At 39.6% G+C, this 25737-nt stretch overlaps 1 protein-coding gene across 1 annotated transcript in view; it reads right to left on the reverse strand.

Annotated features, from left to right (window-relative positions):
- Nucleotides 1-12524: 12524 nt before the first annotated feature.
- ZNF107 (zinc finger protein 107) overlaps nucleotides 12525-25737 on the reverse strand; it is a 37073-nt gene continuing 23860 nt past the window's right edge. Inside the window, exons 2-4 of the mRNA XM_030797572.1 lie at nucleotides 23739-23865; nucleotides 23157-23252; nucleotides 12525-16206 (exon numbers count right to left, since the gene is read on the reverse strand). Coding sequence (XP_030653432.1) covers nucleotides 13880-16206; nucleotides 23157-23252; nucleotides 23739-23865 — 2550 coding nt within the window. The 3' untranslated portion in view covers nucleotides 12525-13879. The remainder of the gene's footprint in view (nucleotides 16207-23156; nucleotides 23253-23738; nucleotides 23866-25737) is intronic.

Below are 25737 nucleotides of genomic sequence, written 5' to 3' on the forward strand. Positions count from 1 at the left end.
AATATTAATACTATTTTTTTTTTGAGATGGAGTTTCGCTCTTGTTGCCCTGGCTGGAGTGCAATGGTGCCATCTCCACTCACGGCAACCTCTGCCTCCTGGGTTCAAGGGATTCTCCTGCCTCAGCCTCCCGAATTGCTGGGATTACAGGCACATGCGCCGCCATGCCCGGCTAATTTTGTATTTTTAGTAAAGACAGGGTTTCTTCATGTTGGTCAGTCTGGTCTTGAACTCCCAAACTCAGGTGATCCGCCCGCCTTGGCCTCCCAAAGTGTTGGGATTACAGGCGCGAGCCACCGTGCCTGGCCAAAATATTAATACTATTATCTAGGTAAAACTTTTAGGTGTCTGCATGTTCAAGTTGTTTAACTTATACAATTCGGAAACTAAAAATTTTTATAAACTAAAAAAATTAAAAATATAAAGTATCAATTTTTTCAGTTATGAAATACTGTCAATATTTCTAGTTGACATGAGAATTCAGATGCTGTGGTTGTAGAAACTAGATGTGTCATGGTTGACTGTTTTGCTTCTTGTCTTCCTATTTTACATAAACAAAGAAGCACAAGAAAGGCCAGAAATGCTATACCTTGATTCCAAACACACCAAGGCCTTTCTAGGGAGAATATATGTGTGAGCATATTAACTTGAAATTTATGGCAACTTTTGTTGAAGTACAGAATTCTTTTTCTTTTTTTGAAAGGGACTCTCACTCTGTCACCAGCCTGTTCGAGCCCAGCCTGACCAACATGAAGAAACCCTGTCTCTACTAAAAATACAAAATTAGCTGAGCGTGGTGGCACATGCCTGTAATCCCAGCTACTCAGGAGGCTGAGGGAGGAGAATCACTTGAACTCGGGAGGGGGAGTTTGCAGTGAGCGGAGATCACGCCATTGCACTCCAGCCTGAGCAACAACAACAACAAAATGTGATTGAACAGCTTAACATTTTTCTCCCCAAAAAAGTAGAGTAACAAATTAACTCTGTAGTCTAGTGTACAGTAAATAAATGAAAAACAGATATTGTGTCATTTATTTTAGCTGCACAATTAGGAATAAAACATTTCTTGGGCTACAGGCCAAGAGCTTTCAAATATGTTAGCTTATGGAATGTGGGGAGACCTGGTATAGAAACATTCACCCCTCGTGCCGGGTGTGGTGGCTCATGCCTGTAATCCCAGCACTTTCGGAGGCCAAGACAGGCGTTATCACTTGAGGTCAGGAGTTTGAGACCAGTCTCGCTAACATAGTGAAACCCCGTCTCTACTAAAAATACAAAAATTAGCTGGGTGTGGTGGCAGGTGCCTGTAATCCCAGCTACTCGAGAGGCTGAGACAGGAGAACCACTTGAACCTGGGAGATGGAGGTTGCAATGAGCCAGGATTGCAACACCGCACTCCAGTCTGGGTGACAGAGTGAGAATCTGCCCCACCCCCCCCCAAAAAAAAATAAAAAACATTTGCCCCTATGCCCAAAGCGAACATAATTCTCTGCCTTTCACTCCTAATTCCAACTATTAACTTAGAACTGGAGAAATGAAACATGTCATTATTCCACAAAGTGTTTTATTATTTTTATTTTAGCTTCAAGGGGTACACGTACATATTTGTAACATAGGTATACTGCATGATTTTGAGGTTTGGGCATTTAATAATCTCATTGCCGAAGAAGAGTACATCATACCTGATAAGTAGTTTTTTCAAAGCTTATCTCCTTTTTTTTTTTTTTTTTAGAATTCCCAGTGTTTATTGTTTTTGTTTCCAGGTTCACCCAAGGTTTAGCACCCACTTATAAATAAGAACGTGGTATTTGAGATACTTACACACATGCAATACTATGGAGACATAGAAAAGAAAAAGTAATGTTCTTTGCAGCAACGTGGCTACAGCAGGCCTTTAATCTAAGCAAATTAACATGAAACGTCAATCTAAGATTCAGATGTACCTGGTTTAAATCCATGCCTTTGCTATTATGAATAGTGCTGCAGTAAACATCTGAGTGCAGGTGTCTTTTTGGTAAAATAATTTATTTTTCTTTAAGCATATACCTAGTAACAAGGTTGATGGGTAAAATGGCAATTGTATCTTTAGTTCTTTGAGAAATCTCCAAACTGTGTTCCAAAGGGGCTAAATTAACTTGCATTGCCACCAACAGTGTGTAAAGATTCCCTTTTCTCCACAGCTACATGTTATTTTTTGACTTTTTAATAACAGCCACTTTAACTGGTGTGAGATGGTATCATATTGTCATTTTTATTTACATCTCTCTGATAATTTGAGATGTTGAGCAATTTTCTTGCATGTTTATTGCCAGTTTTTATGTCTTCCTTTAAGAAGTATCTATTCATATCATTTGTCTGCTTTTTTCCTATTAAATTTCTTATAGATTCTATATATTTTTTGTTGTACACAGTTTGCAAATATTTTACTCCACACTGTAGGTTGTCCATTTACTTTGTCAATAGTTTATTTTGCTGTGCAGAAGCTCTAGATTAGATGTCAATTTTCAATTTTTAGAGACAAAGTCTCACCCTATCACCCAGGAAGGAGGGCAATGGTGTGATATCAGCTCACTGCAACCTCCGCCTCCTGGATTCAAGCAATTCTCCTGTCTCAGCCTCCCGAGTAGCTGGGATTACAGGCATGCACCACCACGCCCGGCTGATTTTTTGTATCTTTAGTAGAGACAGGGTTTCACTGTGTTGGCCAGGCTGGTCTTGAACTCCTGACCTCATGATCTGCCCACCTAAGTCTCTCAAAGTGCTGGCATTACAGGCATGAGCCACTGCGCCCAGCCTGTTGCATTTATTTTTAAGGTGTTAAATTCCTTCCAGAGGCCAGTGTCTAGAAGAGTACTTTCTAGGTGTTCATCTAGGATTTTTATAGCTTGAAGCTTCATAACTAAGTCTTTAAACTATCTTATGTTTTTTATATGGTGAGAGGTATGGGTTCAGTTTTTTTCTTCTGCATATGACTCAACAGTTTCCAAGTACCATTTACTAGATAGGGAGTTATTTTCCCTTTATTTCTATTGACTTTGCCAAAAATAAGTTGTTTGTAGAAGTGTAGCTTTATTTCAGGGCTCTCTCTTCTGTTCCATTTGTCTATATGTATATTTTTTGTACCAGAACCATGTTATATTGGTTACTGTAGCATGTAGTACAGTTTGAAGTCATGTAATGTTAGGCTTCCAGGTTTATTCTTTTTGTTTAAGAATACCTTGGCTATATGGGCTCTTTTATTCTTTAATATGAATTTCAAAGTTTTTCTAGGTTCACCAAAAATGGCATTGGTAGTTTGATAGAAATAACAATAAATCTGTGGGTTGCTTTAGGGAGCATGGACACTTTAATTATATTGATTCTTCAAATTCATGAGGATAGAATTTTTTTTTTTTTTTTTTTTTTTGAGACTGAGTCTCGCTCTGTTGCCAGGCTGGAGTGCAGTGGCGCAATCTCAGCTCACCGCAACCTCTGCCTCCTGGGTTCAAGCGATTCTCCTGCCTCAGCCTCCCTAGCTGGGATTACAGGCATGTGCCACCACGCCCAGCTAATTTTTGTATTTTTAGTAGAGATGGAGTTTCACCATGTTAGCCAGGCTGGTCTTGAACTCCTGACCTCATGATCCGCCCACCTCGGCCTCCCAAAGTGCTGGAATTACAGGCATGAGCCACCACCCCCAGCCATGTTTTCCATTTCTATGTGTTGTCTCTGATTTGTTTCAGTAGTGTTTTGTAGTTCTCCCTGTGGAGATATTTTACCTCCATGACTTAATGCATTCCTAGGTATGTTAATTTTTTGGCGTGGCTATTTTAAATAAAGCTGTGCTCTTGATTTTGTCAGCTTGAATATTATTGGTGTATAGAAATGCTACTCATTTGTGTATGTTAATTTTGTATCTTGAAACTTTGCTGAAGTAATTTTTTGGGCTTAGGAGTCTTTTGGTGAAATCTCTAAAGTTTCCCTAGTAGAGAATTAAATTGACTTTCTTTTCTCCTATTTGGATGACTTTTATTTCTTTATCTTGTTGGATTGCTCTGGCTAGGACTTCCAAAACTATGTTGAATAGGAGTGTTTAGAGTGGGTATTCTTATTTTTATTCTTATGAAGAATGCATCCAGCTTTCACCTGTTGAGTATGATGTTGGCTGAGAATTTGTCATAGATGGCTCTTATTATTGTGAAATGTTTCTTCAATGCCTAGTTTGTTGAGGATTTTTGAATGAATATTGGATTTTCTTGAGTGCTTTTTCTGCATCTATTGTTATAATCATCTGATCTTATGAGTTTAATTATCTTTACATGGTGAATCACACTTATTGACTTGTATATGATGAAACATCTTCGCAGTCATAAAATAATACTCACATGATTGTGGCAAAATAACTTTTTCATTTGCTTATGAACTCGGCTTGCTAGTATTTCAGGAAGGATTTTTGTTTCAATGTTCAACAGGAATATTGGACTGTAGATTTTTTTTCTTGTGTCTTAAGCAGATTTTGGTATCAAGATGATACTGATTTCATATAACAAGTTAGGAAGGAAACCCACTTTCATTTTTGGAATACATTCAGTAGAATTAGTACCAGATCATATTTGTATTTGTGGTAAAATTGGGCTGCAAATTCATCTGATCCAGGACTTGTTATATTTTGTAGGGTTTTTTATTACAAATTCAATTTTATTATACATTTAATACATTTTTGCTCTGTTCAAGACTTCTCTTTTTTCCTGATTAAATCATGGGAAGTTGTGTATATGGACACATAGGCCAATGGAGCAGAAAACAGAGACCAGAAGTATATTCATGTATTTCAGCTAACTAATTTTAGATGTAGGTGAACATTTCCTAGGGAAAAAATATTATCTTCAACAAATGGTGTCAAGAAAACTTTACGTCCACATGCAGAGAAATAAAATGAGACCATATTACACTATATATAAAAATCAATTCGAAATAAATTAGATACTTAAACGTAAGGCCTGAAACTCTGAAACTACTATGAAAAATATAGAGTGAAATCCCCATAACATTGGTCTAGGCAGTGACTTTTTTAACTTAATCTCAAAATCTCAGGGAATCAAAGAAAAAATAGATGAGTCACATTATTTCAAATTAAAAAGCTGCTGCACAGAATCTGATACGACTAACAGGATAAGACAACTAAAACATGGGAGAAAATGCTTGCAAATCACATGTAACAAGGGGTTAATATAAAAAAAAAAGCTCAAATGACTATATAACAAAAGACAAATAACCATTAAAAATGAGCAAAAGGCTTAAATATTTTTCAAGGAAAGACATACATATGGCTAAGAGATATATAAAAAATGCTCAATATCAATTACCAGAGAAAAGAAACCAAAACTCTACGAGGTATCAACTCACTCCTGTGAGAATTACTCTTATTACAAAGAAAATAAGTTAGGTTGTGAAGAAAAGGGAATGCTTGCACACTGGTTTGAATGTGAATGAGGACAGTCATTATAAAAAACTAAATAAGATTTCTCAAAAAATTTAAAATTAAACTATCATATAATACATCAATTTCAGCCGGGCGCAGTGGCTCATGCCTGTAATCCTAGCACTTTGGGAGACCGAGGGGGGTGGATCACGAGGTCAGGAGCTCAAGACCATCCTGGCCAACATGGTGAAACCTCGTCTCTACTAAAAATACAAAAATTAGCTGGGCGTGGTGGTGTATGCCGGTAATCCCAGCTACTCAGGAGGCTGAGGCAGATGAATCACTTGAACCCAGGTGGTGGAGGATACAGTGAGCCAAGATCGCGCCACTGCACTCCAGCCTGGCAACAGACCTAGACTCTGTCTCAAAAACAAAAAAAAACAATTTCGCTACTGTTTATATATGCAAAACAAATGAAATCGGAATGAAGAAATAACTGCACTTCCATACTGCTTGCAACGCTCTTCACAATTACCAAAATATGGAATCAACAGTTCAACATTTAATAAAGACAATGTGGTACATACTATGGAATACTATTAATCTTCAAAAAAGAAAATTCTACTATTTTCAATCCCATAAATTAAACTGGAGGATATTACATTTGTTGAAATGAGCCAGGTACAGAAAGATGACCATTTCATGATTTCACGTACACATGGATTCTAAAAAACGTAATCTCGGCCAGGTGCGGGGGCTCAGGCCTGTAATCCTAGCACTTTGGGAAGCCAAGAGGGGTGGATTGCCTAAGCTCAGGAGTTCGAGACCAGTCTAGGCAATGTGGCAAATCCCTGTCTCTACTAAAAACACAAAAATTTAGCCAGAGGTGGTGGTGAATGCCTGTAATCTCAACTACTCAGGAGGCTGAGGCAGAAGAACCACTTGAACTTGGGAGGCGGAGGTTGCAGTGAGCTGAGATCACACCATTGCACTCTAGCCTGGGTGACAGAGTGAGACTCTGTCTCATAAATAAATAAATACAAAAATAAACAAAATGTGATCTCATTGAAGTAGAGAGTAAACTAGTGACCACCAGAGGCCAAGGTATTTAGAAAAAAAGGGGGGGGTGGAAAGATGTCAGTCAAAGAATACATAATTATAGTTGGATAGAAAGAAGTTCAGGAGGTTTTTTTTTTTTTTACAGCATGGTGACTATAGAATATAATAATATATTAGTATTTTTGGAAAATGCTGACAATGTCATCTGCTCTCACCACAAAAATGTTAACTGTGAGGTAAAACTTTAATGACCTAAAATTAAGCATTTGACAATGTATATATACTTCCAAACATAATGTTTTATAGAACAAATACACATTTATTTATTGCAGATGTTAATGGTATGAAAGACACTGAAAGAGAGGTGTTTCTTATGGTCTCATGACTAACTGTTAACACACTAGTTTAACACACAAGTTTGCATGCAAAATAACAGAAAACGTTTTAATCCAAAAGCTGCCATTATCTCCAAAAGTTTTCCATAGAAAATAAGAAGTTGGCTAGTTAGGTGACTAAGAACAAAAGCTGTAGACTAAACTTCACTCATTAAAATAATTATATAAAGAATGAGAAACTTTTCTGAATTGTACTATCAATATAGAAAAGACATAGTATTCCAAATATTGAATCAACAGAGGTCATGTTATTTTGCAACCTTGAATATTCACTTTAAAATAGAAGATTCTGCAAAAAAAAAAGTATGCTGTGCTATATCATAGAAAATTAAATTTAAAATTCTTCACTTACCATTAGCTCTCTGAAAAATTTAATTTTTAAGATCTATTTTCTAGTAAATTTAATATTTGCCACACTTTATGTAAGAATTTGATAAGATGCTCCTTTTAAAAACAGAGAAAAACAATACTGATTTAATCCTCTCACCTGTGGACATTGCATGCCTTTTATCTTAACTAATCTGAAAGTTATATTGATAAGCAAACTCTCTAGTTATAACCAATTTTTCCGTGCATTAAAAAATACCAACTTTCTCATCAAAACCTACAAAGTACCATGTGAATTGACATGGCATGAAGACAACAGTGAGAAAACTGTGGCAATAACACAGAAAAAGAAGGACTGCGTTGAATACACGGAAGACACGTAAGATAAATAAAACTGAATTAGGAAATTTAAAAAAAAAAAACAGCAAGATTCAGCTTTGCAGCCTGAAAAAAAATGTTCTCTCCACATGAAAAATCAATGTTAGTTCTTCACTATTAATATTTTCCATCTCTGACTTGAAGTTAGTTACAAACTAACACCAACAGAAATACATATGGTTCATTATGGAGCATCTGTTACACAATAAGCAACGTCATGTTTGTTTGCTACATCTATATATAAAAACATTTTCATGACTTATGAAGTCTTTTTAGTTCTTACCTGAACTGGCTCAGTAAATAAATTTACTTATGTCAACTATAACAAGACAAAAGAATACTAACTAAAGAAAAGTAGGCTTATATAGGATCCTCCAATGGAAAGAAGATATGGAATGTTCTAACTAAATAAAATACACAAATTTTGGAAACACATCTAGAAGTTATTTTGTGTGTACTCCAAAACTTTATAAAAATCATTCTTATAATCCATGACCAGCTCACATGATGAATACCTGGTAAGTTATAAAAGAAAAAAGCATAAGTAACAAGAAAATTAAAAACATTAGCATAAGTATCATGCAAATATAAACAAAAACTTTGCATGGGGAGATTCTAAATCATAAGCCAGATTTTACAGAAATGAATTCAATGCAAAGCAGAGGGTATAGATTTGCTCTCAGCATTTTTGAGGTTTTCAGTTGTCTAGTAAATTAGTTACCTTTTAAAAATTATTAGTTTTGGCCAGGCGCGGTGGCTCACACCTGTAATCCCAGCACTTTGGGTGGCCGAGGTGGGCGGATCACGAGGTCAGGAGATTGAGACCATCCTGGCTAACGCGGTGAAACCCTGTCTCTACTAAAAAATACAAAAAAATTAGCCGGGCGTGGTGCTGGGCGCCTGTAGTCCCAGCAACTCGGGAGGCTGAGGCAGGAGAATGGTGTGAACCCGGGAAGCGGAGCTTGCGGTGAGCCGAGATCGCACCACTGCACTCCAGCCTGGGCGACACAGCAAGACTACGTCTCGAAAAAAAAAAGATTAGTTTTGTTCCAATATTGCTCGTCTTCTGAAAATAGGTACAAGCTAATACACAAACACACTTACTTGCTCCATAATTTTCTCATACCTAAGGTTTATTTTTAGAGTAATATATGTGTATAGTTAAGTGTATGTAAATCAAAACTAAAATGCTGTATGTTTGCAGGCAGAGAGGTCACTTGTTCAAAGAAAAATATATAACATTTTTTAAATGTTTATTCAGAACTCAGAATTTTCTCATGATTTGTACTTGCATATAATTTTTATTATAACCATAAAATGACCCTGTAGTAACGACTGTACATTCTAAAGTATCTAAAAGTGTAGAATTGGTTTGTAATACAAAAGAGAAATGCTGGAGTTGATGGATACGTCTTTTGCTCTGATGTGATTAATACATAAAATTATATGCCTGTATCAAAATATGCCATACATGGCATAAAGATAAACACATACTATGTATCCACAAAAATTAAGAGAAATAAGTTTAAACTTTAAAAAGAATAAAAATATAACCTATGGGAACAATATTATTTATTAACAGTTTAAAGCCACTAGCAAAAATAATTATTAGAGATGTTAGCCCATTATGTTATCAAGTAGTATACTGTTATCCTCTTTTACCTAAACCTTTGAGTAATGTGGGATAGGTAAAGTCAGTGGCATGAAAACACTTCATTGAATGCACAATAGTTTTAACATGTTAAAAAAGTTTAATTAAAAAATTAAGTTCATGCATAATCCAAAAATTTTTAAACACATTGCATTTTACCTAAAAGTACAATTAGTAAAATGATATACTACTAATTAACTTTAATTTTAACTAAGATTAAAAATGGTTTTCTCTTACCATAATGCAGAAGAATATCGCTCTGAAAACCTACTTCATGGATCACTCAATATTGTAAGTTAAACATAAACTGCCTCTTCACACAGGTTTTCATCATGCATCTTATATTTTAATGTCCTTATTCTTTCATAGAAAGTGTCATAAACAATACCGACCTAACAGAAATGATTTCTCATATCTTTGATGCATGAAAAATTAATCACATGCTTTCATGTGTGAATACAATAGGAATGAAGAGCATGAAGTAATTTGAGAGTTGAATTACATCATTATTTGCTTTTCAAAAACTAATTTTTTCAAGAAAAAATATAATTTGAATGTAATTATACATCTACAAAAAAATTCTACTTCTTTTAAAGTTATATACACATTATCTACCAACTTTAGTTTTAAATTATTTTCTATACTCAGCATTCTGACTTAGTGCAATGTCCGAAGTGTCAGTACCTTAGATATTTCTACTGTGAATTCTCTGATATTTACATAGACTTAATTTTGGATTAAATTATTTTTATATTTACTATACTTGCAAAAATATATTTTAGTATGAGGCCTCTGGTATTTTCTTTTCTTTTTCTTTCTTTTTTTTTATTAATTTTTTTGCACACAAAACAAACATTTTCTAAAAATACATACAAACAAAAAGATGCGTTATCAAACATATTAGGAAGGTTGCACATAGGAAGACAGGGAATAGAAATGGGGGGTGGGAATTAAAGAAAATAAATGAGAGAGGGACTTTGTATGGATCAATGATAATAACTCAATCCTCTATTTGACAAAGAAGAAGGAGAAGGAAGAGGAAGAAAAAGAAAGTGGGATAAAGGATCAGAAAGGGAGGAAAATAGAAAAAATTAGAGTATGACTCCAGGGTACACCTGTTGTGTTGTCGCTGGGTTGGTTGGTCTGTTGTATTTTTCATATGTTTCGCCATGTTAGCCAGGCTGGTCTTGAACTCCTAGCCCCAAGTGATCAACCTGCCTCGGCCTCCCAGAGCGCTGGGACTACAGGCGTGAGCCACCACGTCCAGCCCCCACATTGCTTCTGGCCTCCGTGGTAGACCTCCCAGATGGGGCGGCTGGGCAGAGGCGCTCCCCACATCCCAGACGAGGCAGCCGGGCAGAGGCGCTCCTCACTTCCTAGACGGAGTGGTGGCCAGGCAGAGGAGCTCCTCACTTCCCGGAAGGGGCGGCTGGGCAGAGGCACTCCTCACTTCCCAGATGATGGGTGGCCGGGCAGAGGCGCTTCTCACTTCCCAGACAGGGCGGCCGGGCAGAGGCGCTCCTCACTTCCCAGACGGGGTGGCCGGGCAGAGGCGCTCCTCACTTCCCAGACGGGGCGGCCGGGCAGAGGCGCTCCTCACTTCCCAGACAGGGCGGCTGGGCAGAGGCGCTCCTCACTTCTTCCCAGACAGGGCGGCCGGGCAGAGGCCTCCTCACTTCCCAGACGGGGTGGCCGGGCAGAGGCGCTCCTCACATCCCAGATGGGGAGGCCGGGCAGAGGCGCTCCTCACTTCCAAGAGGGGGCCGGGCAGAGGCGCTCCTCACTTCTTCCCAGACGGGGCGGCCAGGCAGAGGCGCTCCTCACTTCCTAGACGGGGTGGCAGGGCAGAGGCACTCACTTCCCAGACGGGGCGGCCGGGCAGAGGCACTCCTCACTTCCCAGACGGGGCGGCCGGGCAGAGGCACTCCTCACTTCTTCCCAGATGGGGTGGCCGGGCAGAGGCACTCCTCACTTCCTAGACGGGGTGGTGGCGGGGCAGAGGAGCTCCTCACATCCCAGACAATGGGCGGCCGGGCAGAGGCGCTCCTCACTTCCCAGACGGGGCGGCCGGGCAGAGGCGCTCCTCACTTCCCAGATGGGGCGGCCGGGCAGAGGCGCTCACTTCTTCCCAGACGGGGCTGCCGGGCAGAGGCCCTCCTCACTTCTTCCCAGATGGGGCGGCCGGGCCGAGGCGCTCCTCACATGCCAGATGGGGCGGCCGGGCAGAAGCGCTCCTCACTTCCCAGACGGGGTGGCTGGGCAGAGGCGCTCCTCACTTCCCAGACGATGGGCGGCCGGGCAGAGGCACTCCTCACTTCCCAGACGATGCGCGCCGGGCAGAGGCGCTCCTCACATCCCAGACGGGGCTGCCGGGCAGAGGCGCTCCTCACTTCCCAGACGGGGCGGCCGGGCAGAGGCGCTCCTCACTTCCCAGACGGGGCGGCCGGGCAGAGGCGCTCCTCACTTCCCAGACGATGGGCGGCCAGGCAGAGATGCTCCACACCTCCCAGACGGGGTGACAGCCAGGCAGAGGCTGCAATCCCAGCACCCTGGGAGGCCAAGGCAGGCGGCTGGGAGGCAGAGGCTACAGCGAGCCAAGACCATGCCACCACACTCCAGCTCGGGCAACACTGGGCACTGAGTGAGCGAGACTCCGTCTGCAGTCCCAGCACCTTAGGAGGCCGAGGCGGGCAGCGCACTGGAGGTCAGGAGCTGGAGACCAGCCTGGCCAACATGGCGAAACTGCGCCTGCAGCCAAAGGAGAAAAAGCAGGCAGTGGTTGTGGCGTGCGCCAGCAATCCCAGGCAGCCCGCAGGCCGGGGCAAGAGAATCATGGGAGCCGGAGGTGGGGAGTGTGCAGTGAGTCGACTAGATTCCAGCCTGGGCCACAGAGGGAAAAGGAAAGAAGGAGGGAAGGAAAGAAGGAAGGAAGGAAGGGAGGGAGGGAGGAAGGAAGGAAGGGACGAGCCTCTGGTGTTTTCTAAGCTGTAGTTTTTTAAAAAATGTTTTCACAAATGCATTACATTTAGTGCTTTTCTCCAATATAAATTTTCTGGTGTTGAACAATGTTTGAGCAACTGCTTCATGGTTTTCCTCTAGTGCAAAATGGGTACAACAATATCTGTGATACAAGTAAAGGTACTACAACCCTCTTCGTATTTGTATTGTTTGTCCTCAAAATGAGTACCTTGCTTTGTTTTTGAGACGAAGTTTTTGCTCTTGTTGCCTTGGCTGGAGTGTAGTGGTGTGACTTCAGCTCACTGCAACTTTCGCCTCCCAGGTTTGAGCAACTCCCCTGCTTCAGCCTCCCAAGTAGCTGGGATTACAGGGGCCTGCCACCACAGGCAGCTAATTTTTGTAAAAGTTTTAATAGAGATGGGCTTTTGCTATGTTGGCCAGGCTGGTCTCGGACTCCTGCCCTCAGGTGATCCACCCACCTCGGCCTCCCAAAGTGCTGGCATTACAGATGTGAGCCAGCACACCTGGCTCCTCTTCTTCACTTTAAAGGCTTATATTTTCTGAAAGATCTCTTGACAAAAATTGCATTTATAATGCTTTTATTACGTACTAATGTTGAGTAAAATCTGAACAGCTAATAATGGCTTTTCCACATTCTTTGTATTTCTACAATCTTTCTGAAGTATAAATGCTTTCCTGTGCAATAAGGGGTGAGCATTTACTACAAGTGTTGCCACATTTTTTACACTTCCAGGGGTTTTCTTCAGTATGGATTATCTTACCTACAATCAAGTGTGACAACCATTTAAAGGCTTTGTGATATTTTTCACATTTCTAGGATTTTTCACCAGTATGATTTATGTTAGAAAGTTTGAGGTGTTATCAAAATTACTGTCACATCATTTAGGTTTGTAAAGCTTTCAGTATTATCTTATGTTTAGTGAGGTTTGAGGATTGGTTTAAAGTGTTGCCACATTATTCGCATTTGCAGGGTTTCTCTCAAAGTATAAATTGTCTGATGTGTAGCAAGGTGTGAGGACCAGTAAAAGGCATTGCCACATTTTTTACATTTGTAGGGTTTCTCTCCAGTATAAATACACTTACATGTAGTAAGAGTTGAGAATCAGTGAAAAGCTTTGCCACAGACTTCACATTTGTAGGGTTTCTTTCCAGTATGAATTTTCTTATCTGCAGTAAGGGTTAAGGAAGGTTAAAAGCTTTGCGACATTCTGCACAATCATAGACTTTCTCTCCGGTATGAATTTCTGTATAGTAAGGTATGAGGATTGGCTAAAAGCTTTGCCACATTCTTCACAACTATAGAGTTCCTCTCCAGTATAAATTATCTTATGAGTAGAAAGGTGTGAGGACTGATTAAAGGTATTGCCACATTGTTCTCATTTGTATGGCTTCTCTCCAGTATGAATTACCTTATGTTTAGTAAAAGTTGAGGACCAGTTAAAGGCTTTGCCACATTTTTCACATTTGTAGGATTCTCTCCAGTACGAATTTTCTCACGGTCAGTAAGGTTTGAAGATTAGTTAAAAGCTTTGCCACATTCTTTACATTTGTAAGGTTTCTCACCAGTATAAAATATCTTGTGTGTGTAGAAAAGGTTGAAGACTTGTTAAAGGCTTTAACACATTCTTCACATTTGTAGAGTTTTTCTCCAGTATGAATTTTCTTACGTGTAGTAAGCTTGTAGGATGAATTAAGTTTTGCCATATTCTTCACATTTGTAGGGTTTCTCTCCAGTATGAATTTTCTTATGTGTAGTAAGATTTGAGGATAGGTTGAAAGCTCTGCCATAATCTCCACATTTGTAGGGTTTCTCTCCAGTATGAATTATCTTATGTATATTAAGAGATGAGAACTGGTTAAAGGATTTGCCACATTCTTCGCATTTGTAGGGTTTCTCTGAAGTATGAATTTTCTTATGTGTAGTAAGGTTTGAGGATTGGTTAAAAGCTTTGCCACATTCTTCACATTTATAGGGTTTCTCTCCAGTATGAATTTTCTTATGTGCAGTAAGGGTTGAGGATAGGTTAAAAGCTTTGCCACATTCTTTACATTTGTAAGGTTTCTCTCCAGTATGAATTATCTTATGTCTATTAAGGGTTGAGGAGCAGTTAAAGGATTTGCCACATTCTGCACATTGGTAAGGTTTCTCTCCTGTATGAATTCTCTTATGTATAGTTAGGTTTGAGAATCGGTTATAAGCTTTTCCACATTCTTCACATTTGTGGGGTTTCTCTCCAGTATAAATTATCTTATGGTTAGTAATGTTTGAGAATAGGTTAAAAGCTTTTCCATGTTCTTCAAATTTGTAGAGGTTCTCTCCAGTATGAATTATCTTTTGTGTAGTAAGGTTTGAGGATTGGTTAAAAACTTTGCCATGTTCTTCACATTTGTAGGGTTTCTCTCCAGTATGAATAATTTTATGTATAGTATGGTGTGAGGACTGTTTAAAGGCCTTACCAAATTCTTCACATTTGTTGAGTTTCTCTTTAGTATGAATTATCTTATGTCTAGTAAGTTGATAGGATTGATTAAAGGCTTTTCCACATTCTTCACATTTATAGGGTTTTTCTCCAGTATGAATTCTCTTATGTTTAGTAAGGGTTGAGAATCGGTTAAAAGCTTTGCCACATTCTTCACATTTGTAGGGTTTCTCTCCAGTATGAATTTTCTTATGTTCAGTAAGGTTTGAAGACTGGCTAAAAGCTCTGCCACATTCTTCACATTTGTAGGGTTTCTCTCCAGTATGAATTTTCTTATGTCTAGTAAGGGTTGAGGATCGATTAAAAGCTTTTCCACATTCTTCACATTTGTATGGCTTCTCTCCAGAATAAATTTTCCTATGGTTAATTAGGTTTGAGTGTTGGTTAAAAGCTTTGCCACATTCTTCACATTTATAGGATTTCTCTGCAGTATGAATTTTCTTATGTTCAGTAAGGTTTGAAGATTGGTTAAAAGCTTTGCCACATTCTTTACATTTGTAGGGTTTCTCTCCAGTATGAATTATCTTATGTCTAGTAAGAGTTGAGAACTGGTTAAAGACTTTGCCACATTCTTCACATTTGTAGGGTTTCTCTTCCATTAGAATTTTCTTATGTGCAGTAAGTTTTAAGGACCGGTCAAAAGCTTTGTCACATTCTTCACATTTGTCGAGTTTCTCTCCTGTATGAATTTTCTCCTGTTTATTAAGGTTTGAGGATATGTTAAAAGCTCTGCCACATTCTTTACATTTGTAGGGTTTCTCCCCAGCATGAATTCTCTTATGGTTAGTAAGATTTGAGAATACGTTAAAAGCTTTTCCACATTCTTTACATTTGTAGAGTTTCTCTCCAGTGTGAAGTATCTTTTGTGTAGTAAGGTGTGAGGACTGGCTAAAGACTTTGCCACATTCTTCATATTTGTAAGGTTTTTCTCCAGTATGAATTATTTTATGTATAGTAAGGTGTGAGGCCTGTTTAAAGGCCTTACCACATTCTTCACATTTGTTGGGTTTCTCTTCAGTATGAATTATCTTATGCCGAGTAAGTTGTGAGGACTGGTTAAAGGCTTTACCACATTTGTAGGGTTTTTCTCCAGTATGAATTCTCTTATGTTTAGTAAGAGTTGAGAACCAGTTAAAGACTTTTCCACATTCTTCACATTTGTAGGAATTCACTCTAGTATGAATTCTTCTATGCTGAGTTAGTTGTGAAAGCATGCAAAATGATTTGCTACATTCTTTACATTTGAAGTGTTTGTTTCCTGTATGTCTTCTCTTATATCTATTTGAATTTGAAAATTTATCAAAGACTTTCAAATATTTATTACATTGGAATATTTTGCTTGAGGTAGCTGTCAAACATTGGTTAACTGTATTATGATCTCCTTTGTGCCCCATACACTCATCCACATGTTTACAGCCTTTTCTTAACTGTAAATTCTCATATTCACATTTTCCATGTCTTCTCAGTGTCACTTTCTGGAAAGAATCTTTTATGTTCTGCTCTGGCCAAAGGTCTTGGGCAAAATGAAAAGACATTACTGAAAGAAATAAAAATAAGAAATTACTCCACTTGCTGGACTCAGATAAATGTACTTTACAAATCTAATCTATAAAATTATACAAACTACATAAGCCAGATTGCATAGCAAAATGCCACAGGCTCTAATTTCTTCATAGACATATAAATGTAACAAACACATAATGACCAAAATATATTTGTGGAAAATTTATAAAGGAGTTCAGTGTGTGCAGTGCCCCAGGTAAGCACAATGCAAAGAGCCACATAGAAGAAAGAGACAAGGGGGTGGAGCCAAGATGGCCAAATAGGAACAGCTCTGGTCTCTAGCTCCCAGCCTGAGCAACACAGAAGACCGGTGATTTCTGCATTTCAGTTTCAGGTACCGGTTTCATCTCTCTAGGGAGTGCCAAACAGTGGGTGGAGGACAGTCGGTGAAGCGCACTGTGCGCGAGCCGAAGCAGGGCGAGGCACTGCCTCATTCGGGAAGCTCAAGGGGTCAGGGAGTTCCCTTTCCTAGTCAAAGAAAGGGATAACAGACGGCACCTGGAATATTGGGTCAGTCCCACCCTAATACTGCGCTTTTCCAATGGGCTTGGAAAACGGCACACCAGGAGATTGTGTCCCGCACCTGGCTCGGAGGGTCCTATGCCCACGGAGTCTCACTGATTGCTAGCACAGCAGTCTGAGATCAAGCTGCAAGGCAGCAGCAAGGCTAGGGAAGGGGCGCCCGCCATTGCCCAGGCTTGCTTAGGTAAACAAAGCAGCCAGGAAGCTCGAACTGGGTGGAGCCCACCACAGCTCAAGGAGGCCTGCCTGCCTCTGTAGGCTCCACTTCTGGGGGCAGGGCACAGACAAACAGAAACAAAGCAGGAACCTCCACAGACTTAAATGTCCCTGTCTGACTGACAGCTTTAAAGAGAGTAGTGGTTCTCCCAGTGCGCAGCTGGAGATCTGAGAACGGACAGACTGCCTCCTAAAGTGGGTCCCTCACCCCTGAGCAGCCTAGCTGGGAGGCACCCCCCAAGTAGGGACAGACTGACACCTCACTCGGCCGGGTACTCCTCTGAGACAAAACTTCCAGAGGAACTATCAGACAGCTGAATTTGTGGTCTCACGAAAATCTGCTGTTCTGCAGCCACCGCTGCTGACACCCAGCCAAACAGGGTCTGGAGTGGACCTCTAGTAAACTCCAACAGACCTGCAGCTGAGGGTCCTGTCTGGTAGAAGGAAAACTAACAAACAGAAAGGACATCCACACCAAAAACCCATCTGTACATCACCATCATCAAAGACCAAAAGTAGATAAAACCACAAAGATGGGGAAAAAACAGAGCAGAAAAACTGGAAACTCTAAAAAGCAGAGCACCTCTCCTCCTCCAAAGGAACGCAGTTCCTCACCAGCAACGGAACAAATCTGGATGGAGGATGACTTTGACGAGTTGAGAGAAGAAGGCTTCAGACGATCAAACTACTCTGAGCTACGGGAGGAAATTCAAAACAATAGCAAAGAAGTTAAAAACTTTGAAAAAAAATTAGAAGAATGGATAACTAGAATAACCAATGGAGAGAAGGGCTTAAAGGAGCTGATGGAGCTGAAAGCCAAGTTTTGAGAACTACGCGAAGATTGCAGAAGCCTCAGTAGCAGATGCGATCAACTGGAAGAAAGGGTATCACTGATGGAAGATGAAATGAACGAAATGAAGCGAGAAGGGAAGTTTAGAGAAAAAAGAATAAAAAGAAATGAACAAAGCCTCCAAGAAATTTGGGACTATGTGAAAAGACCAAACCTACGTCTGATTGGTGTACCTGAAAATGACGGGGAGAATGGAACCAAGTTGGAAAACACTCTGCAAGATATTATCCAGGAGAACTTCCCCAATCTAGCAAGGCAGGCCAACATTCAGATTAAGGAAATACAGAGAACAACACAAAGATACTCCTCGAGAAGAGCAACTCCAAGACACATAATTGTCAGATTCACCAAAGTTGAAATGAAGGAAAAAATGTTAAGGGCAGCCAGAGAGAAAGGTCGGGTTACCCACAAAGGGAAGCCCATCAGACTAACAGCTGATCTCTCGGCAGAAACTCTACAAGCCAGAAGAGAGTGGGGGCCGATATTCAACATTCTTAAAGAAAAGAATTTTCAACCCAGAATTTCATATCCAGCCAAACTAAGCTTCATAAGTGAAGGAGAAATAAAATACTTTACAGACAAGCAAATGCTGAGTGATTTTGTCACCACCAGGCCTGCCCTAAAAGAGCTCCTGAAGGAAGCACTAAACATGGAAAGGAACAACCACTACCAGCCACTGCAAAAACATGCCAAATTGTAAAGACCATCGAGGCTAGGAAGAAACTGCATCAACTAACGAGCAAAATAACCAACTAACATCATAATGACAGGATCACATTCACACATAACAATATTAACGTTAAATGTAAATGGGCTAAATGCTCCAATTAAAAGACACAGACTGGCAAACTGGATAAGGAGTCAGGACCCATCAGTGTGCTGTATTCAGGAAACCCATCTCACGTGCAGAGACACACATAGACTCAGAATAAAGGGATCGAGGAAGATCAAGCAAATGGAAAACAAAAAAAGGCAGGGGTTGCAATCCTAGTCTCTGATAAAATAGACTTTAAACCAACAAAGATCAAAAGAGACGAAGAAGGCCATTACATAATGGTAAAGGGATCAATTCAACAAGAAGAGCTAACTATCCTAAATATATATGCACCCAACGCAGGAGCACCCAGATTCATAAAGCAAGTCCTGAGCGACCTACAAAGGGACTTAAACTCCCACACAATAATAATGGGAGATTTTAACAGCCCACTGTCAACATTAGACAGATCAACGAGACAGAAAGTTAACAAGGATATCCAGGAATTGAACTCAGCTCTAAACAAAGTGGACCTAATAGACATCTACAGAACTCTCCACCCCAAATCAACAGAATATACATTCTTCTCAGCACCACACCACACCTATTCCAAAATTGACCACATAGTTGGAAGTAAAGCTCTCCTCAGCAAATGTAAAAGAACAGAAATTATAACAAACTGTCTCTCAGACCACAGTGCAATCAAACTAGAACTCAGGATTAAGAAACTCACTCAAAACCGCTCAACTACATGGAAACTGAACAACCTGCTCCTGAATGACTATTGGGTACATAATGAAATGAAGGCAGAAATAAAGATGTTCTTTGAAACCAACGAGAACAAAGACACAACATACCAGAATCTCTGGGACACATTCAAAGCAGTGTGTAGAGGGAAATTTATAGCACTAAATGCCCACAAGAGAAAGCAGGAAAGATCCAAAATTGAAACCCTAACATCACAATTAAAAGAACTACAAAAGCAAGAGCAAACACATTCAAAAGCTAGCAGAAGGCAAGAAATAACTAAAATCAGAGCAGAACTAAAGGAAATAGAGACACAAAATATCCTTCAAAAAATTAATGAATCCAGGAGCTGGTTTTTTTGAAAGGATCAACAAAATTGATAGACCGCTAGCAAGACTAATAAAGAAGAAAAGAGAGAAGAATCAAATAGATGCAATTAAAAATGAAAAAGGGGATATCACCACCGATCCCACAGAAATACAATCTACTATCAGAGAATACTACAAACACCTCTATGCAAATAAACTAGAAAATCTAGAAGAAATGGATAAATTCCTCGACAAATACACCCTCCCAAGACTAAACCAGGAAGAAGTTGAATCTCTGAATAGACCAATAACAGGTTCTGAAATTGAGGCAATAATCAATAGCTTACCAACCAAAAAGAGTCCAGGACCTGAGGGATTCACAGCTGAATTCTACCAGAGGTACAAGGAGGAACTGGTACCATTCCTTATGAAACTATTCCAATCGATAGAAAGAGAGGGAATCCTCCCTAACACATTTTATGAAGCCAGCATCGTCCTGATACCAAAGCCTGGCAGAGACATAACCAAAAAAGAGAATTTCAGACCAATATCCTTGATGAACATTGATGCAAAAATCCTCAATAAAATACTGGCAAACCCAATCCAGCAGCACATCAAAAAGCTTATCCACCATAATCAAGTGGGCTTCATCCCTGGGATGCAAGGCTGGTTCAATATACGCAAATCAATAAATGTAATCCAGCATATAAACAGAACCAAAGACAAAAACCACATGATTATCTCAATAGATGCAGAAAAGGCCTTTGACAAAATTCAACAACCCTTCATGCTAAAAACTCTCAATAAGTTAGGTATTGATGGGACGTATCTCAAAATAATAAGAGCTATCTACGACAAACCCACAGCCAATATCATACTGAATGGGCAAAAACTGGAAGCATTCCCTCTGAAAACTGGCACAAGACAGGGATGCCCTCTCTCACCGCTCCTATTCAACATAGTGCTGGAAGTTCTGGCCAGAGCAATCAAGCAGGAGAAGGAAATAAAGGGTATTCAATTAGGAAAAGAGGAAGTCAAACTGTCCCTGTTTGCAGATGACATGATTGTATATCTAGAAAATCCCATTGTCTCAGCCCAAAATCTCCTTAAGCTGATTAGCAACTTCAGCAAAGTCTCAGGATACAAAATCAATGTACAAAAATCACAAGCATTCTTGTACACCAATCACAGACAAACAGAGAGCCAAATCATGAGTGAACTCCCATTCACAATTGCTTCAAAGAGAATAAAATACCTAGGAATCCAACTTACAAGGGATGTGAAGGACCTCTTCAAGGAGAACTACAAACCACTGCTCAATGAAATAAAAGAGGATACAAACAAATGGAAGAACATTCCATGCTCATGGGTTGGAAGAATCAATATCGTGAAAATGGCCATACTCTCCAAAGTAATTTATACATTCAATGCCATCCCCATCAAGCTACCAATGACTTCCTTCACAGAATTGGAAAAAACTACTTTAAAGTTCATATGGAACCAAAAAAGAGCCCGCATCGCCAAGTCAATCCTAAGTCAAAAGAACAAAGCTGGAGGCATCATGCTACCTGACTTCAAACTATACTACAAGGCTACAGTAACCAAAACAGCATGGTACTGGTACCACAACAGAGACATAGATCAATGGAACAGAACAGAGCCCTCAGAAATGATGCCGCATATCTACAACTATCTGATCTTTGACAAACCTGACAAAAACAAGAAATGGGGAAAGGATTCCCTATTTAATAAATGGTGCTGGGAAAACTGGCTAGCCATATGTAGAAAGCTGAAACTGGATCCCTTCCTTACACCTTATACAAAAATTAATTCAAGATGGATTAAAGACTTCAATGTTAGACCTAAAACCATTAAAATCCTATAAGAAAACCTAGGCAATACCATTCAGGACATAGGCGTGGGCAAGGACTTCATGTCTAAAACACCAAAAGCAATGGCAACAAAAGCCAAAATTGACAAATGGGATCTAATTAAACTAAAGAGCTTCTGCACAGCAAAAGAAACTACCATCAGAGTGAACAGGCAACCTACACAATGGGAGAAAATTTTTGCAACCTACTCATCTGACAAAGGGCTAATATCCAGAATCTACAATGAACTCAAACAAATTTACAAGAAAAAAACAAACAACCCCATCAAAAGGTGGGCAAAGGACATGAACAGACACTTCTCAAAAGAAGACATTTATGCAGCCAAAAAACACATGAAGAAATGCTCATCATCACTGGCCATCAGAGAAATGCAAATCAAAACCACAGTGAGATACCATCTCACACCAGTTAGAATGGCCATCATTAAAAAAACAGGAAACAACAGGTGCTGGAGAGGATGTGGAGAAATAGGAACACTTTTACACTGTTGGTGGGACTGTAAACTAGTTCAACCATTGTGGAAGTCAGTGTGGCGATTCCTCAGGGATCTAGAACTAGAAATACCATTTGACCCAGCCATCCCATTACTGGGTATATACCCAAAGGACTATAAATCATGCTGCTATAAACACACATGCACACGTATGTTTATTGCGGCACTAGTCACAATAGCAAAGAGTTGGAACCAACCCAAACGTCCAACAACGATAGACTGGATTAAGAAAATGTGGCACATATACACCATGGAATACTATGCAGCCATAAAAAATGATGAGTTCGTGTCCTTTGTAGGGACATGGATGAAACTGGAAAACATCATGCTCAGTAAACTATCGCAAGGACAAAAAACCAAACACCGCATGTTCTCACTCATAGGTGGGAATTGAACAATGAGAACTCATGGACACAGGAAGGGGAACATCACATTCCAGGGACTGTTGTGGGGTGGGGAGAGGGGGGAGGGACAGCATTAGGAGATATACCTAATGCTAAATGACGAGTTAATGGGTGCAGGAAATCAACATGGCACATGGATACATATGTAACAAACCTGCACATTGTGCACATGTACCCTAAAACCTAAAGTATAATAAAAAAAAAAAAAAAAACTGAGGAAGAACAAAGCAGAAGAACATCATAGTTTATAATTTCAAACTATATTTCAAGACTGTAGTAATAAAAACAGAATGGAATGTGCAGAAAAATGAACAAATAAAAAAGAAAACCCAATGGAACAGAAACCACTACTCATATATTTCAGATATGATGCAAAAAATAACTTAAAAAACAGTTTAACATAGAGGTTTTCAAAATTATGCAGATATATGTGTGTACCCCAAAACAATAAAAAAGAGTCAGATTGCGCAGTCTCGTATATGCCATGAAAAGAACTTTGGCTCTCACTGTGAACTTGAAGGAAGATCACTGAAGGGAAAGTAGAATCCTTAGAGAATTTAAAAGCATAAGACAGAAGATGCTCCTATGTGACAGCAAAAGAAAAAAAAACTCAGGCTTTCCAGAAACTATTTCATTTGGAACACAGCTTCCCAAATCGTATTTTAAGGACTGGCTTTTTCTTTGACCTTTGACCTTTGATCTTTGTCTTCCGTTGTATTCACTTTCACTCTCACTTACCTGGGGGTTTGGCTACCATCTCATGTCTTTTTATATTCCAGGGCTCTTTTTTTTGCTCCAGACAGGTGATCAGATATGGCTTAGAGACAGCAATACCTGTTTTATTGAAAATAAATAACATGAATCTTAATCATATTCTCCAATTACCAATGCAGTAAGGTGCTCAGTAAAGAGGATGTAATAGAATAAATACTAATTTATAACATATATTTCTAAATATTTAGAAAATATTTTAAATTTGTAGGTTTTAAATTTTACTATCTGGTACTATTGAATCAAAAATTGGTGTTGGAAATTAGATTTTAAGGCATGAGTAACAATATTTCATGCCACTAAATTTCTGGAATTATCACTAATCTAGAGTGAAAAATACAGATTAGCTCACTAATGTGAAAAGTTCAGGTCAAGATGAAACATCTTGAAGGAATTATTTTCTACACAAAGAAATCTCAAAAATTTTCTTGAAAACAGAGATTTGAAACTCATTTATGCAAAGCATAAATTACCAGAAAACAGTCTACAAAAATAGAGAAATAAAACTTTAAGGGTATTTTAGGAATTGTGTATTGAAGTTATCCTCACCCAAAAAGACCAGGTTTCTGTAGTTCTCTAACAACACATTCCTATATAAATCCCGCTGTGCCGTATCCAGGCATTGCCACTCCTCCAGAGAGAATTCTATGGCCACATCTTTAAATGTCAATGGTTCCTGAAAAACACAAACACACACACATTTACCAAGTGGCCATGAGCGGTCACTGAATTTTTTTAAAAATGCATAGGATAGTCGGGTACGGTCATTCATGCCTGTAATCCCAGTACTTGGGAGGCCAAGGCGGGCAAATCATGAGGTCAAGAGATTGAGACCATCCTGGCCAACATGGTGAAACCCCATCTCTACTAAAAATACAAAAATTAGGCCAAGCGTGGTGGCTCACACCTGTAATCCCAGCACTTTAGGAGGCAGAGGCAGATCACCTGAGGTTGAGAGTTTGAGACCAGCCTGACCAACATGGTGAAACCCCATCTCTACTAAAAATACAAAATTAGCAGGGTGCAGTGGCACATGTCTGTAATCCCAGCTACTCAGGAGGCTAAGGCAGGAGAATTGCTGGAACCCAGGAGGCAGAAGTTGCAGTGAGCTGAGATTGCTCCACTGCACTCCAGCCTGACAACAGAGACTCCGTCTCAAAAAAAAAAGAATAAAAAAAGTATAGGATAAAAGCTAAATATAGACAGATGAGAGGGATACAGAAAAGAACAGTTTAATGTGGTTTAGAGAAATTTTCACTGTGTTTATATTTACTTTTTTGTGACTTGTGGGAAACTACTGGATCTGCAGGAATAGAAAACACGTTGCTAAATGGAATATCTCTGCAAGCACTGGTTTTAATAAAAAATTTTTAAAATTAGGACCCTAAAATGCATACTTTTTTTTCCCATTTATCTCCTTGTAGAATTCGGAAATTGTTAGCACCCACTCCAGAAAGGCACCAGCCAAAACTCTGATCTCTTCTAATCAGTTCTGTGAGGCAAGACTCCAGGGTGGGGCCAGACCTAAATAAAGCCTCCAAAAAGGGTGAATCTGAACAGAACTGCAGCTGGGAGTAAACCCTATATATTACTCTGCTCAACCCATCAACTGTATAAATATACTAATTAGCCACTTAAGCAAATCTCCTGGGGTTTTCTAGGGTAACTTTATTATAAGATAAATATGTATTCTTAGCAAAGTAAAAGAAATAAAAATATTTAAAACTCTTGTGTCCACAAACATTCATTCAAATGACCTCAGAAGTCACAACAATATAAAGAAAGTGGCCAAATAAAGCCCACACGTTTTCCCACACATCTATTCACTTTGCCAACCATATGATGCTTAATTCAACCATGTATTCAGTTGCTAGTCTAGACTAACAGTTCCTAGATGGTAGGGACCATGACTGCTTTATCTATTTTTCTAATGGCCATATGAAATGGTACCAATTAGTTTATCTGCTTGAGTCTCCAGACCTCCTCCTTGTTTTTCACCCAACTACCAGGAAACTGGGAAACTCTCAACTGGATACCAACCAAAGACATCTCCTGTATGAGGGGAGGAGCAAACACAGGATGACTCATTTCTCTTACACTGAGACAGAGGCAGAATTAACCTCTCTTCTCAACCTGACACAATTCTGCTCTGGACATCCTCAAATATCTCAAAGATGCCTAGGTGATTGTGAGAGAGTTCCCAGTGACCCTGGGCTGATGGCCCAAGGATAAGGCAGGCAGGAGAGACTCGGGCTGATTCCAAATAGAAAGTGGAACTGCCACAGTGGAGCTCCAGATTACGGGTCCTGATTAGCTAGCTCTTGGGCAAAAGGAAAGACAAAAATACTCTAGTCCAGTATTACATTTTACAGGTAAGTATAATTGTGATCATGACTCTCAATACTTTGTGGCCTTCATCTCTCACCCCTAAGATGCTTGTTTATGCTTACAGAATCTGTCAACAGATTCTGTTTACACCTGGATCCTCTCACATAACTGTAGCAGGTCACTGAACAAGATCTGAAAAGTTCTAAGAGCAACACTCTCA

Source organism: Nomascus leucogenys, chromosome 17 (assembly GCF_006542625.1).
Source record: "Nomascus leucogenys isolate Asia chromosome 17, Asia_NLE_v1, whole genome shotgun sequence".
NCBI lineage: Eukaryota > Metazoa > Chordata > Mammalia > Primates > Hylobatidae > Nomascus > Nomascus leucogenys.